Source organism: Myripristis murdjan, chromosome 9, assembly GCF_902150065.1.
Source record: "Myripristis murdjan chromosome 9, fMyrMur1.1, whole genome shotgun sequence".
NCBI classification, from domain to species: Eukaryota; Metazoa; Chordata; class Actinopteri; order Holocentriformes; family Holocentridae; genus Myripristis; species Myripristis murdjan.
Window position 1 is genome coordinate 31,783,263 of NC_043988.1, and position 15,229 is coordinate 31,798,491.

The following is a 15,229-nucleotide window of genomic DNA, read 5'->3' on the forward strand; positions in this document are numbered from 1 at the left end:
TGCCTCAGAAACAGGAGCCATATGTTCAGCACTGAGCAGAGCGTGTGTGTGTGTGTGTGTGTTTACTCACCACATGTCTGCCTCCAAGCCCAAAGGTTCATAGTTGACCACCTCTGGGGCTGCAAGGCAAACACACAACACAAAAGGAGAGTTATCTTTAAGTTTAACACACATTTCACACACAGAGACATACACTAGCGCAATATCCCCGTGTATATATGGTGTACATAGGTATCTTTTTTTTTTTTTTTTTTTTTTACACATGCTCAGTGTCTTACTTATGTATTTATTGTTGTAATATTTTGTAGAGTTAATGCACATATTTAGACTTAATGCACACAGTTTTAATACAACTTTACATATCATGGAAATACTTTTTTTTTTTTTTTTTAGGAAGTTGGAGGCACGTGTTTTTATATTTCTTGTTTCTTTTCTCTTCTCTTTCTTTAAATGTTCTCTTGAGAACTGAGCATCTGCAACTGACCCAATTTCCCCTCGGGGATCAATAATGTATTTCTGATCCTGATTTCTGACTGATCACATTTCACTCACATCGCTGAAGCTGTTTTTTTTTTTTTATTATTATTATTTATCTCCCAGACTCCTGGCGTTTTGTTCATGCAACGCCATTTTTCCTCCTTGATGAGCTTTGTCTGCATTAACAGTGGGTTCATTTTATTTTTGTTTCCTTGAAGAGGTGTTTTCTTAAATTTTTCTTTTTTTTTAAAGCCCCTTATTTTTTTAATCTGAGCCCTAAAACTGATTATTTTTCTGCTATAACTGCACATGTTTACGCAAAAATGAGCATGAATGGTATGAGCCATCAGATACTAAATTAATTTCTATGGCACTTCATACAAATTAGTGCAGCACAATTTATTGGCTTCACAAATAAATAAGAACTACAAAAAGCTCAAAATTCAAAATACAACACAAAATTATGAATAGAGAACAAATAAGGGAGACTACAGTAAATACAGAGACAGTGAGATAGACAAAGATGAGTTTCCAGTTTTCTTTAAGTGATTCAAGGCAGCTGCTTCCAAGTCTGGAGCCAAAAGCAGCTTCCCTCGTTTTTTTTTTTCTTTTGGTTTCTTGAACTACCAACAGGTTTGACTCAGCAGATCCAGGAGGTGGGTGTGCATCTAAGAATAATGGCATAAAAATAATCTGGAGAAAGTCCATGAATGGATTTGAATGATGAATGAAATCTAATTTCCGCGACACGTGCATGCCTCCTGCGAGTGTGTTTTGGTTGTTGTCAATATACATACAAATAAAGTCACCTGTAATACACCTGTACGGCACCTGCAATACATCTTTATGTCTTTAACTAGCTCCTATTTTATTCCCACACTGTTGTCTTTTATTGTTTTATTTGCATCTTCTGTTTTATTTCAAAGTTCTCATCTTTAGCCTTTTCCTTTTTTTAATTCCACCCCGTGCTGTTTTATTCCTTTTAATGTTATTTATTTTTATTTAATGTGTTTTCAAATGTTCTTCTTTCTATTGTGAAGCACTTTGAGCTGCAATTCCTGTATGAAAGGTGCTATACAAATAAAGTTTTATTATTATCATTATTATTATTATTATTATTATTATTATTATTATTATTGTTGTTTACCACCTCACCCGCTTGTCCAGAGTCTGCATTCGCCTTGATTTGTGACATAAACAAGTATTTGATTTACAAAAACATGGATATTGTGTGGCGATGAGGACATGGACTGATGCACACTACTGACTTCAGCTGTCTGGGGTGGGAAGGGGAGTCATCATAGACAGATAACAGACAATTCACAAGGCTTTTTTTTTTTTGTTGGTAATTACTCAAGTCCTGTGCTGCTCCATCCATCCTGAAACTGACTGGGCTTTGCAGTCCAACACGTGGTCCGGGCTCCCTGCCACTGGACGATCTTTATTTAGACCATTTAGACCAGTGGCACCCCGGAGAACTGGGAACAGGCCCGGGTTTGACCTGGATGGTGCCGCTGGTGGGAGACTGGCAGGGCTGACGGCCTGGCAAAGGGGTGAAGGGAGACTCTGTGTGTGTGTGTGTGTGTGTGTGTTTGGCCACGGAGCTCACAGTTTGTATGATCTGCAGGGTGTGTGTCACTGAGTCCTTATGGCAGGGTTGGCACCTGCTCACACAGTTCACACCCCCTTGGGATCATGCCAGAGAGACACAGTGGTGCTGTGTGTGTGTGTGTATGTGTGTGTGTGTGTGTGCAAGTTGCACATGGGCATGAGCAAATGAATATTATTTACTCATTTAATACTGAATTTTATACCTTCATTATGTATGTTTTGTCTAGGCTTTTTGGGCCTTTTTACTTCAGTTTTTACTTTGTTTTTTATATTTTATTCTGTACTTGATTCCTGTAATGAAGGAGTCTGGTTTTGAAAAGGTTTTTTTTAATATAATATATAGATAAAGCTCATTATTATTGTTGTGTTTATGCTGTTATTCTTTGCTGCATCCTGTCACGAGCTGCTTCCACAACGAGGCTATTTCACCTTTCACCTCATACAAGTTAAATTACATCATTTGTGTGCATGTGTGCCAATATATACACTGGAAATGTGTGTGCATTTATGTGTTTGTGTGTGTGTGTGTGTGTGTGTGTGTGTGAGTGCAGGATCATGTGACTGTAATAATGAATGAAGTAACATCTGAGCAAAAACTGTTGAGCTAGATGCCAAAACACACACCAAACAGGAAACCACCAGATGAGGGCTAAGGACCGGAGCAACCATGTTTGCTCTCTTACACACACACACACACACACACACACACACACACACACACACACACTCACACACACACACACACACACCCATGAGGGACACTGACCTACAAACTCTGGAGTGCCAAAAATGTTTTTGAAATCGTTGCCAAAATTGATCTTGTGGGCCAGGCCAAAGTCGATGAGCTTGATGCGCGGGTGAGGCACTGTGCGGTTCAGCAGCATGATGTTCTCCGGCTAGAGAGAGAGAGGGAGAGAGAGAGAGAGAAAGAAAGAGAGAAAGAAAGAGAGAGAGAGATACTGTAAGAGACTTTTGATGTCTTAATAAAAGCAAAGGCACCTCAAAGTAACACCACATACAGCTCCAACTCTTTGAGAAAACCATAAAAAAAACACACATCACAGACACGCCTTATGTCATCCACCAATCACACCTCAATAACACACACACACACACACACACACACACACACACACACACACACACACACAGCTGCAGCCCAGTACACAGCATTCCTTATAAGAGGACCCAGCACACCCACTTATAATCAAAAATACAAAACTTGGAGTCAAGCCGTGACCCTCGTCCCCCTCGGCCCCGTCTAACACCAGACCTTCTGAAAACCAGCAACACCATTCACCAGACGGTAATAAGCGTATTCAGCCCTGAGGCGCGTGGAGACCAGCTCCTCCAACAGAAACACCTCAGATTCAGATTCAGATTCAGATTTTATTGTCCGTCGAGGGGAAATTCAGCTTGCAGTAGAGGACAAGACATATATACAACACAACATGCAAAAGGCCAGTCACAACAATAAAACAGTAAGGAAACAACCATGAATAAGAATTCAATGTATGAATTGATAAAATGCATCTGTTCGTCAAAAAAAAATAAAATACCCCTAGTTAACAATAAAGTGCCAGCCCTAATAAAGTGCTGGTGCAGTCAAGTCAGTAAAGTGCTACAATAAAGTGCTACTGTGCAAGTTACCGATGCAAGTTAAGCGCATTTATTGCACTAGGAACAAAGGAAAATTTGAATCTGTTGCTTTTAACCCTGGGGTTTGTTGGCTAAAATGTGTGGCTGAATTGTATTAAAAGCTCAGGAGAAATCTACAAATAAAAGCCTAGCATGAGTTTTTGTACCCTCAAGATGTTTGTACAAGTAATTAAACAGAGTAATAGTAGCAACCTCTACCCCTCTGTTCATCCGGTATGCAAACTGCATCAGGTCGAGCTGGCTCTGTACTTTGTCAATCAGAATTTGTTTGACCAACCACTCAAAAGTCTTCATCACCAGTGAAGTCAGAGCGACAGGCCTCAGGTCATTCAGCTCTTATGGAGATTTGATTTTTGCCACAGGTACAACAATAGATTCCTTCACTTTATTCCTCCTTGTGAGCCGAGACGCCGGTTTAGTCTGCCCAAACTCAGAGTTCATCAGCGGACTTTTTGTTTTTCTGCAGAAAACAAAGACGGCAGAATGTGCAGCCTCACAGGAAAAAAACAGAACAGGCGCCTTATGGTTCCATTCAGTGAGCACATGCACACCAGTCTCAGGTGGATTTCAGAAAGGACCGTCTTTACATGCATTCACGCTGGTCGCCAGGGCCCCATGATGCACCCCCGCACCACAGATCCCCCTGGTCTTTTTGTTATCGGGGGGCTTGTAAAGCGCCACAGCCCGCCCTCTGACGTCCTGCAGAGCTCTGATGTTTCTGACCTTCACTGCAGCTGTGGACAAGGCTTTCCCCTTCACATCCAGCCAACAACAACAACAACGACGACGTCCCCCGCCCACCCCCAGCCCCCGCCTCATGACAGCCTTGAGTCTCAGCTGACTCTGTAGGAGAGGGAAAACCTGGAGAAAAAAAACTCCCAACACTTCACGCGGCGGTGACCCAAAGACCTCGAAAAGAAAAATTTGAGACATTTTCCTGCCCAAATCGAGAATCTGTGACACTTTTCAGGACTTTTGTGATTTAAAATGTACAAGCTGTTGCTGTCACTTCTTCTCTTTATCTGTTATTTGCTCTGGCAATATAAGCACTGCCTTGTCACGCCAATAAAGCTCTTTAAATTGAAAACTGAAGTAGCGAGAGAGAGAGAGATGATGATGATGAAAGAGTTCGTCAAACACGCATGGGGAGTAAAGACAGAGAGGGACAGCTAGAGCGAATTTTGGTTTCTGACATTCTGCAGGATTTGTTGTTGCAATACTTGGTGGCATAATCCAAGATGATCGTTCACACAGAAGCTCAATTCGGCGTCAAAATACGACACGCGAACCCAGGATTTCCTATTAATCTGGCATTTCTGGGAAGACGCTTGCCATCGGATGGGACATGATACAGATGGGAGAGTGAAACCCAGCAGGAAAACACTCATCAGCATCCCTTCTGTCGTTAAGCGAACCGATAGTGAGGGAAATAGCAGTGAAATCAAAATGCCACTCGTTTTGCTCAGGACCCCGATGAGGACTCCCTGCAGGTCCCAAACCGGCATTTGGACAACAGTGCACCAACACACAAATGGTGACAACAGAGGGCATCAGGCTGCTGCAGGACAATCAGACCGGTTTCCTCCCATTATAGATTTTGTTTTGTTCCATGAGGGCCACAATGCCTCCAACACGCTGAACAGGGATTTCTGGTATCAAAGCAGATGGTCAATAAATGTAAATAAATTCATTAATAATTCTCCAACATGGGAAAAACACTGACGACCCCACCAGTTCACACTGGAGAAACCTGATGAAATATTATTTGAACATGGAAAGGACAACAAGAAAGAAAAAAATCTTAATCTGTATCTTTAATCTATGACTCCCTGTAAACGAGAGCTGCAGAAACCACAACATAAATATACGTTCAAAGGAACACTGTATTGTGCTTTTTTTTTGTGTGTGTGTGTGAGTGTGTGTATGAGTGTGTTTTTCCTTCCCCTTTTTTTATTTTATTTTTTCTTTCTAATACTCTCGTGATATTTGCATCATGTCATTACTATTATTATTTTTGTTATCATTATTAACATTATCATCACTACTACTATTATTATTGTGAGTTTTGCAGTATTAATCAGCATGAGAGGGTATGTTTTGTGTATGTATGATATAAATGAAAAAAATATTAAAAACCCCGCGACCCCAGTGAGGATAAGCGGTTTAGAAGGAAATGAATGAAAATATTAAAAAAAAAAGTAAATAAATTCATTAAATCTATTATTTAATAAGTAAGTCACTCCATCATGCTTTATTTTGGGAGTGTGTGGCTGCCTGCTTTGTCTTCATTTATGGACTGCAGACTGAAGTTTATTCAAGATGTTTCCCCCCCCAGCAGACGCTCTGTTCAAAATTTCCCTTTGAACAGATTGTCTTTTGGCTTGTGTGCACGGAGCCAGCTCAAAAACCACTTCAGACGAAATGAAGGACAAGCCGTGCGTATTTTTTCCCTGCAGACTGTAAGGGATTAAGAGAAACAGTCAACAAAAACCGGTCGAAATTGTCAAGTTATGTCCGTAAATCGTCAAGTGAGGGTAAACAAGGGAGCATGCGGCACACACGCAGAGCAGGACACAAAACCAGGAACGAGCTGGCAGGAAGGAGGCTCATCAGCCATGGAAATCCCATGCAAAACATGAGTAAGCCCTCTCGAGGAAGTGGGAGAGAGGAAAGGAAGGGAAAGATGCGCAGAAGGCAAAGCCAAACAACACAAGCCGGACATACCAAAGGACACAATGCCTCCTTTGGACGAGGCCATCTTTCCTCCAGACCTAATCCGTTACAAAAACACACTACTTTCAACTCGACGGAGAGCCTAGGTTGACGATTTAGTCTGGGAAGGAGCAGGAACAGATTGCCTGTGGGCAGCGATGGCAGCGGGAGGCGCTGAGAAAAATACAAATCAAACTCCTCAGCTCAACTCCGTGGCTTGTGCCCCGCGAAAAACATTAACTGGCGTATGTTTGGGTTGGAAGAAGTGAGCATGTTAACAAGTGTGGACGACACACACTTCTCGGCCTAAATCTTTTGAATGCTTGGACTCGTGAGCGGGGCGGGAATTTCACCGCAGCCATATGGCCGAGTCCGCTCACCCTGGCAACCGTGCACCAATTACTTTCTCACCAATTAGTTCTCCTACAGCTTTTATGTACATCTCTCCATGTTATAATCCAAAAGCACGAGAATACCAGCCTGTCAACCTGTCAACATTTGAATTATTGGGGTGCTGACGTAAAAAGCCAGGTGTGCATCCCATCAAGGTCAGGCAACTTTTTGTTTTTTTAAGAGCTGGCTCTCTGGACATGGTTTCCATGGAAAGCACAGCTGACGTAAGAGAGAGAGAGAGAAAAAAAAAAGAAGCGCTCCTTTTGTTCAGATGGCTAACAGGCTGAGGTGATGCAGGACAGACTTCTGGTGACTGATGATGATGATGATGTCAGCCAGCGTTAGGCCGGCCTGCCCAGCGCATCGGCCACCTGAGCAAAATGAGTAAGACGACGGGCAGTGTGAGTCTCTCCGAGGGCTTCGTTTGACAGAGCCAAGGCTCAGAAAATAATGTTTTCTCCCGCCTCCTGCTGTCAGCATCACTTCAGACTGAAAACCCACAAGCAAAGCAAAGAAGCAAGACTTCACATTGTGCATCACCTTGGCAATAAAAAAAAAAAAAAATATATATATATATATATCTAGGCATACACTGTGAGTTTAGAAATAGGATTTTGTGCTTAATTGTAAATGGCTTGTATCAGTAAATAGTTTGTTTTAAATAAAGATGTTTAATAAAGATGAAGAAAGTGGAAAGGTAAACTGCTCATTGTCCGATGATGAAAAATGAATCACACCACTGTTGCTCACCTGAAAACAAACAGTGTGTTTTCCTGGGTTTAATGGCACCATTGTTCCACTGTTGTTCCTCGTCCAGTGAAGTGAAACTTACGCTTGTTATTTTGCCCAAGTTGTATTTTTAAATCATGGTACTTTTGAAAATGATAGATTTAAGATTTAAATATAGATCTGAATCTCCAGCCTCAGATCCACCATAAACCTTGACCCTATAGACGGTTATCCCACTAAACAAATTAAGTCCTCATCCAAGCCACTGCTGGACAGTAAATAACGCTGGCTAATATCCAGAGCGGAGGCGGTGGCGGTCTGGTGAAAGCTCTGGCATTGATTAGATGTGGCTGGTTGAGCGCAGAGCTCATCATTTAAAGCAGGCCTGGAGGCTTTAATGTCCTGAACTTTGACTTACGATCCAGGAAGCCACTCTGTAACTGGATTGTCTGCTGCGACGGGGTCATACGCGCTGCCTTAAGTGGACGATTGATCAATTATATTGATTGAGATTTAGCGACAGAGCTCTCATGACAGGAGTTCAAATCTACATGTCAACTACATGTCAGATTACGTAATGTTTAAAGACCCCACCTCTGGCCTTGGATGGAGCCTCTTGAGACTCTGAAGGCAAATCATCTAAAACACCCCACCGTGACTATTATGTTGCTGTTTGTCCATTTTATTTATAATCTAGCACTGAAAAAAACCCATAAAACAACAAGACACTGTTAGAAGTCCATTTCTGTCCCCAAAGGCACAATCTACACAAATGTATCCCCTAGGGCTAATTACTGGACTTCAAGGTAATTATATGTAGCTTTTCCAGAGCCAAATAGGCACGTATATGCACTCCCAAGCAGTAAAAGGCACATATATGTACTGGAACAAACTCCCCCCCGACATTCGCACCACTACTGAACTCGGCCTTTTTAAATCAAAGCTGAAGACCCACTTTTTTAGATTGGCATTTTAATTACAAGTAGCGTAGCTTTGTTTTAGATTCACTTGTTTGTTTGTTTTTTCTGCTCCATTTTCTGCACTTCTGGTAGGCTTAAGTTACCCTGCAGCACCATAGCACTTTCCCATTGATTGTTTTATGCACTGTTTTTCTTACGTATTGTTTTTAATGTATTATGTATTGTTTTTCATGTATTGCTTTTATGAACTGTTTTTATGACTTAGTTGTAAAGCACTTTGGGTACCTTATGGTTATTGTAAAGGGCTATAGAAATAAACTTGATTTGATTTGATAAATGTTAAGGTACAATATCAGGAGACAGCAAAATTACATAAATGGATGAATAAATAAATATATAAACAAATTAAGGAAAATATTCATTTAAGCTAGATTTTAACTTGTAGGCTATGGTTGAGCAGCCTTGAAATGAAATACGTTTTGTTGATTTGAAGATATGAAAAACCGGTCATGCACTTATCCAGTCAACGCTGTAGATATAATATAGGAACGGCACCTTAGAGGCCCCAGTGACAGGCTGCTGGACCCCTAAAGGTACCAGAGATGTGCTTTATTTTCTGAGAGTGTGCAGCAGCTGTGGTGAAAGAGCAATCTGAGGATGCAGAAGCTGTTGGGTTGATCATAAAATGGAAAACGGACCATCTTAAAGAGCGGACCGCTGTTTGTTAACCCAGAGATGGAAAGACGGGCGCTGAAGGGGAAGAGGAAACGGACGAGGAGATGCTGTTCCACGAGACAACACAACACCTGCCGTGCAAAGAACTCGACGAGTTTCGGCCCACAGGTCTGCACACACACACACACACACACACACACTGCACCGTCTGAGGCCAAATTCACTGTTTCAAATAAACCACTCACCGTTACTCACTCTCCTTCCATTAAAAAAAGGAAAGAGTGCTGAACGGTGTAAACTGCCCACTCGCCATTTAAAAAAAAAAAAAAGAAAAAACATCCAAAATAGGCAAAAATAGATTAGTCATAGCCAATTATCTCAGATGTGTAGGTTCCAAATGGACGGACACAATTAGAGAAGAGGAATTCACACTGATGCGGAGGGAACGGTGCGAAAGAGGCCTGGCGATGCGTAAAACAAGACATTTATTCACAAAACAAATGTGGTCCTGTGAGCCTGCTTTTAGGAGAATGCCTGAACAACAGGAACTCTTCATTCTCACCTCTTTTAAAGGGAACATCCACGAATTACAGACCTGCAACCGACCCAAAGTTCAAAACTCAGACTGGGTGTTGGGTTTGGTGCGTTTAACTAAACTGGGTAGGAAATAATAAGCTTTAGCTTCCTCCTACTCCTTTTTTTGAACATGCAGACATTTTTTTTTCTTTTTTCAGCTTATGTTTTTGATGATTGAGTTTATGCGATCTACATTTTCAAAAAATAAATGATTCATTCATTCATTCATTCATTCAAATTTTAGATTGAGGGTATGTGTTTAATTTTTCGACATTATGTCTGTGGGGGCTGCAGGCTGGTCTTACTTATTACTACATTAATAAACATCTATCTAACTATCTTATCTGACCTTCCTTAAGAGGAGAACCTCTGAAAAACTTGTTGTAGTCGAATAGGGGATGAATGATATATTGTTTTTGTATCGTCATCTAGATATGAACATGCAAAATATTAATATCTCAAAAGGCAACAATATGGACAACATCAAATTTAGGGTTACGGCTAGCCTAAGACAGGGACTGATCTGTTCTGATCAATAAAATACTGTATGAAGTAACTGCATTTTCTACATCCAGTTGGTATTATTATGCTGTTTTTGTATTTTTTTTTTTTTTTTTTTTTTTTTTTTTTTTAATATGCGGTCTTGGTCTCATGGTTTCACACTAACTCTGAACCTCGGTCGGAGCGTGTGTTCCTCAGGTTAGGTTATTTTCCTCTGCTGTTTAAATTGTTCATATTCCTATTTTTTTTAAATCCTTGTTTATAGGGTTTATATTGCTTACTGCTATTTATCATACTGTATATACTGTGTATACTGTATATTTCTTCTAAATTTGCACATTGACCTACCTCTATGCACATTTTATACACCCGTGCACACATTTTTTTTTTTTGCACATTGCTTTTTGCACACTGGGTTGTAGATCTTATTCTGTTGTACTCAGATCGTATTCTGTTGTAATTAGATCTTATTCTTTATTCTTTATTTTTTATTTATTTAATCTGTAATCTGTGGATACTGCTGAAAAACTGTGAATTTCCTGCAGGATGAATAAAGTATCTATCTATCTATCTAATTTTCATTGTCAAGTGTGAACCCATAGCCATACTGTATAGCTATAGTGATATTTGGCATAAATATCGGGGTATGAAATTTTGTCCATATTGTGCAGCCCTGATTCCAAGGCACAGCTTGGGACACATGTAACTCTGAGGGGACGAGGATTATTTGTGCCGTCGGCGGCGCTCGCTGCAGGCGGTACCTTCAGGTCGAAGTGGGCGATTTGCTTGGAATGCAGGTAGAAGACTCCGTCCAGGATCTGCTTGAGGAACTGGGTGGCCTCCTCCTCGCTCAGCGACTCCTTCTCTGCCAGGAAGTCAAAGAGCTCACCGCCAGCCACACTGAGAGAGAGAGGGGAGAGAGAGAGAGAGAGAGTGTTAAAAAAAGCAATCTCTCAGATCAGAGTCGGCTACAAATCCCTGCTTAACGGAGCTGAGCTAATGTAATCTAATCATCCTGATGCATTAGGGTATGACCAATTTATACAACCCAGGAATATTTTAAACACTGCCTATTGAAATAAACTGCTTTACTGCACTTTTAAGTAACGCCTCCCATGTCAGCGCTGCAAACCAATCGATAAAAACAACAAGGAGAGGCATCTGAGACGGTCTTTCCTCTGCAACACCAAAACCTTCATGAGGTAGAGAAGAAAACGTGCCTCGGTAAAGTTTGTATTTGTGATATTTTACTGTCATGTCACATTGTGATTGCAACAAGCGCAAAGCATATTAAAAAGATTTAAATTAGGAGAAGAATTACTCATTTGCTGTGTTTTGAGTAAGATTTATTTGCTTCCTGCTGTAGTGAGAGAAAACGTGAAAAATCAGGTCACTTGGTTTCGGTTTCTGATGTCACAGGCGGCCCTTTGTGCCCTCGTAAATTTATGTTACACAACATCACACTTAAACATCCGGATAGCGGCGTCAGTATTTGATTTTTAATTTGGACAAATGTAGCGGGGTCTACCTGGGTCTTCTTCAAACCAAACCTGAAGCTCGTAATAAAGCAGCGGTGCACTTCTCCCGCCTTTGCATTTAACTGTACTTGTTAAATGTGAAGTGATGAGGAGAAATGGGAGGATGGAGAGAGAGAGAGAGAGAGAGAGAGAGAGGGTTTATCACGGTTGCAGCATGATAATGAGGGAGAAGGCCGTCAGCGAGGCGAGTGTGACAGAGAAAAACAGAGGGGAGAGAGAGAGGAGAGCGCAGATGACTGTAATTACGGCCATGCTTATCCTTTCCTCGAGCACCCATTCAGCCATGCACACACACACACACACACACACACACACACACACACACTTATATTACCATGCTTGGTAGGACCTTCTTTGACCGCGTTCATTCTCTAAACCCTGAACGCTCTGCTCCACCTAAACCTGATCACTCTCAAATCTCAATCTCAAATCTTCATAACATGAACAATGACCCATTTTCCATATTATAATTCACACATATTGAACAAATCGTGTCCAAAAAAAAAATGCATTTCCTCATATTTTAATGTCAAAATCCCTCTCGTTTTACTGCCTGGAAGTGGGCATATATAAAAGTTTCACCCAACAATACACACCCCCCTCCCACATCTTTCCAACCTTCCCATCATATAAAAACTTGCAACTTGACAACTGAGGCTAATCTGTTCAAAGCACATGAATTAAAGTGAGCTAAAACACCAGTTTGCAAATGTTGTAGTTGATATGAAGCACGAATCATCTTTGCTTTTCCTCTCCAGAAGGATTTTGCTGCACCATCGGTTTGTTTTTGACCCTCTCCGCATTTTGTCCTGCGGCCAACATCACGTTTCGGTCAGAAATACGCCAAATTTCAGAAGCGGGACACTGTCAAAATGCATTTTTCTTGCGCCTCAAAGCTTAAACGGTGAAATAAATATAAATATAGAGGCGAGGACTAGAGAACTGTAACTTCTAGCCTTGTGAGAGCATTTGGTCCTCATAAGCATATGTAAAAAAAAAGACACACACACACTGCTTTTCTGCTTCCCCTCTAGGGAGGAAGCACCAGGCCTGCCACACAGCTGGGACCCCCTCCACACACACACACACACACACACACACTCTGTATCTAGGATGTTTATTTCACTGTCTATTTGGCTGGCTAATTCGCTGTAAATTCATGTGCATATTTGCCGTCAGGAAATAAGGTTCCTGCCCGAACACATCACCTCTGCTTCTGCTCCTGCGGGTCGGTCAGCGTTTGAGGTCAGAGGACTGCTGCTGCTGTTTCTCAGCTGCGGGCAAACGCAGCGCAGCGGCAGGAAAGGATGTGGAGCACAATGAGGTACGAAATAACATGAAGGCAGAGGAGACGCAAGGCTGTATTTTTAGGCGACTGAATTTATTTTGTCTCAGCTGTCAAAAGCTAAAAAAAAAAAAAAACCTGCCGAGAGTAGTTTTTACCAGCTGAAATAACATACATACACATGCACTTTTTTTTATAGCACTATGTCAACACACGTTTTCAGAATTAAATCTGAAAACACAGGGACAGAAACACGGCGGCAGCAAAACACAGCTGGTCTCAGTCTGATACAACTTTTTTTTGTTGTTGTTGTAAAGATGAAATCCTTAAAGAATTGTTGGACGCCTCCACGGTCAAAAGGCTGGAAATCATGAGTCACTCAAACACGTTTTTGAAAAGATGAACGAAGCCACAATCCACCGAGCAAATCAAAAACCTGCTGGAGAAGTTTGAAGGCTGCCTGTTACAAGGCTAAAAGACAAAACCAGGTTTCATTTTTACAGTCTTATAGACGAGCTGATGGGAGAAACATCACTGCGAACATGACTTAGCCTACATTATATGTATATTATATTTATATTTCCGACAGATTAGACTCTTCCCGGCAGGTGAAGCCACTTTGTGCAGGTCAAAGTAGATTAAATGATTAAATATCTTGGGGCACGTGAACACACATCTTATAAAATCATGTTATTTAGTGTCCAGTTAAGCTGTAATCTCTTATCAGAATGATTTTAAATCAGGTTGAAGGACTATTGTCCATGTAACTGCAGCCACTGATACATCTAACGGATAAATCTGACCAGCATTCGGTGCTCGGCAGGTATAAATTTCAGGGTGACCATCAACTCCAGGAGTCACGGGTAGAAATAACAGGTCAATTAATGTGTGTGTCGACTGTCTGACTGCTAGTGGCCATAGAGAGAGTTAACGCTGTGTGCTCAGGATTAACCCTGAGTGACTGCATGCCTGCTGTCTAAACAGAAACAGGATCTCATGCTAATGAAACATGATCTCCCTCCTCGATTCACAACAGCTGATTCAGAGTCAGCGCTAAAGGTTGGCAGGCTCTGCTTCAGGATCTCAACAGTCTCCGCAGGTCAACAGTGAAAAAACTACTACAGGGTTAGGGGTTTGATTTATATTGAGGTGACCTACGGAAAAAACTGCATTTAAGGTAACTGGCTTTTGAAGTAATAATAAGCATCATAAATAACCAACAGTATCAAAATACCTTAATTGTCTTGTTTGAAAACTATGTCAAAAATCAACTCCTGCTTTTGCTGAAATGGCAAATGGACGAGATGCGATGTGTCTCTACACTGGGAAAGGACCCGCTTCTTGTTATAAGACTCAGCATCTAACAGTCCATAAGTTATTTGAATATAAATTTGTGAATTCTTTACAACAGCTGGAACCTGGAAATTGAAACCTGGAAGCAACTGCGATTGATGGAAAATACATTTTCTTTCCCTCCTCCTCCTCCTCCTCCTCCTCCTCCTCCTCCTCCTCCGAGCTCGGCAGCCAATTTAACGGGAAGAGAAATGCCGCAGTGGCTCTTCATCCTGGTCCTTGAGCAGCGGAGTCCTGCTGATTTTCTGTCCTGCCAGGTAGTCATTTACATTCCCTTTGCATCGCACATGTGACTCAGTACCTGATGAAAACCAGCAGGACTGCGGTACTCAAGGGCCCTGGACTGAGAGCCGCTGGTACAGGCCATTATACAACGCTGCACAAAATTACAGCTGCAAGAATCTGCTCGTATGCATTTCCCTTGGACCGAATCTTATCAAACTGCAGTCAAAGCTTTCATGCCGGTCTGACTGGGAGTCCTTGATGCGAGGACGTCAGGGAATCTCCGAACCGGATCATCGTGACAGACGAGTCGAGACAACAAACTCTGATGTCTGCGGAGGGAACAGGAGCCGTGATATTAAATGTACCGATAGTCTGGCGTGCGTTTTAAAAGCCGACACCGCTTGCCCTCACGTCACCTGTGAGGTCCGACCTCGCATTTAAAAGCATCTTTCTGTCTCTTGCCATCACAGATTTCTGAAGGCATTTATTATACGAACTCCAAACATCAAAACAGGTTGGAGCTACAGCACAATCCCTGTATTAACTAGGGATCGGATTTTCTGTCGACACCCGAT

At 41.6% G+C, this 15,229-nt stretch overlaps 1 protein-coding gene across 2 annotated transcripts in view; it reads right to left on the minus strand.

Moving 5' to 3' along the window:
- The window catches only part of dapk1 (death-associated protein kinase 1), a 129,246-nt gene that overhangs the window by 59,919 nt on the left and 54,098 nt on the right, over positions 1-15,229 (minus strand). For both annotated transcript variants that reach the window (XM_030059452.1, XM_030059451.1), the window contains exons 4-6: positions 11,015-11,153; positions 2,855-2,984; positions 71-119 (exon numbers count right to left, since the gene is read on the minus strand). In XM_030059452.1, the coding sequence (XP_029915312.1) occupies positions 71-119; positions 2,855-2,984; positions 11,015-11,153 (318 nt within the window). The remainder of the gene's footprint in view (positions 1-70; positions 120-2,854; positions 2,985-11,014; positions 11,154-15,229) is intronic.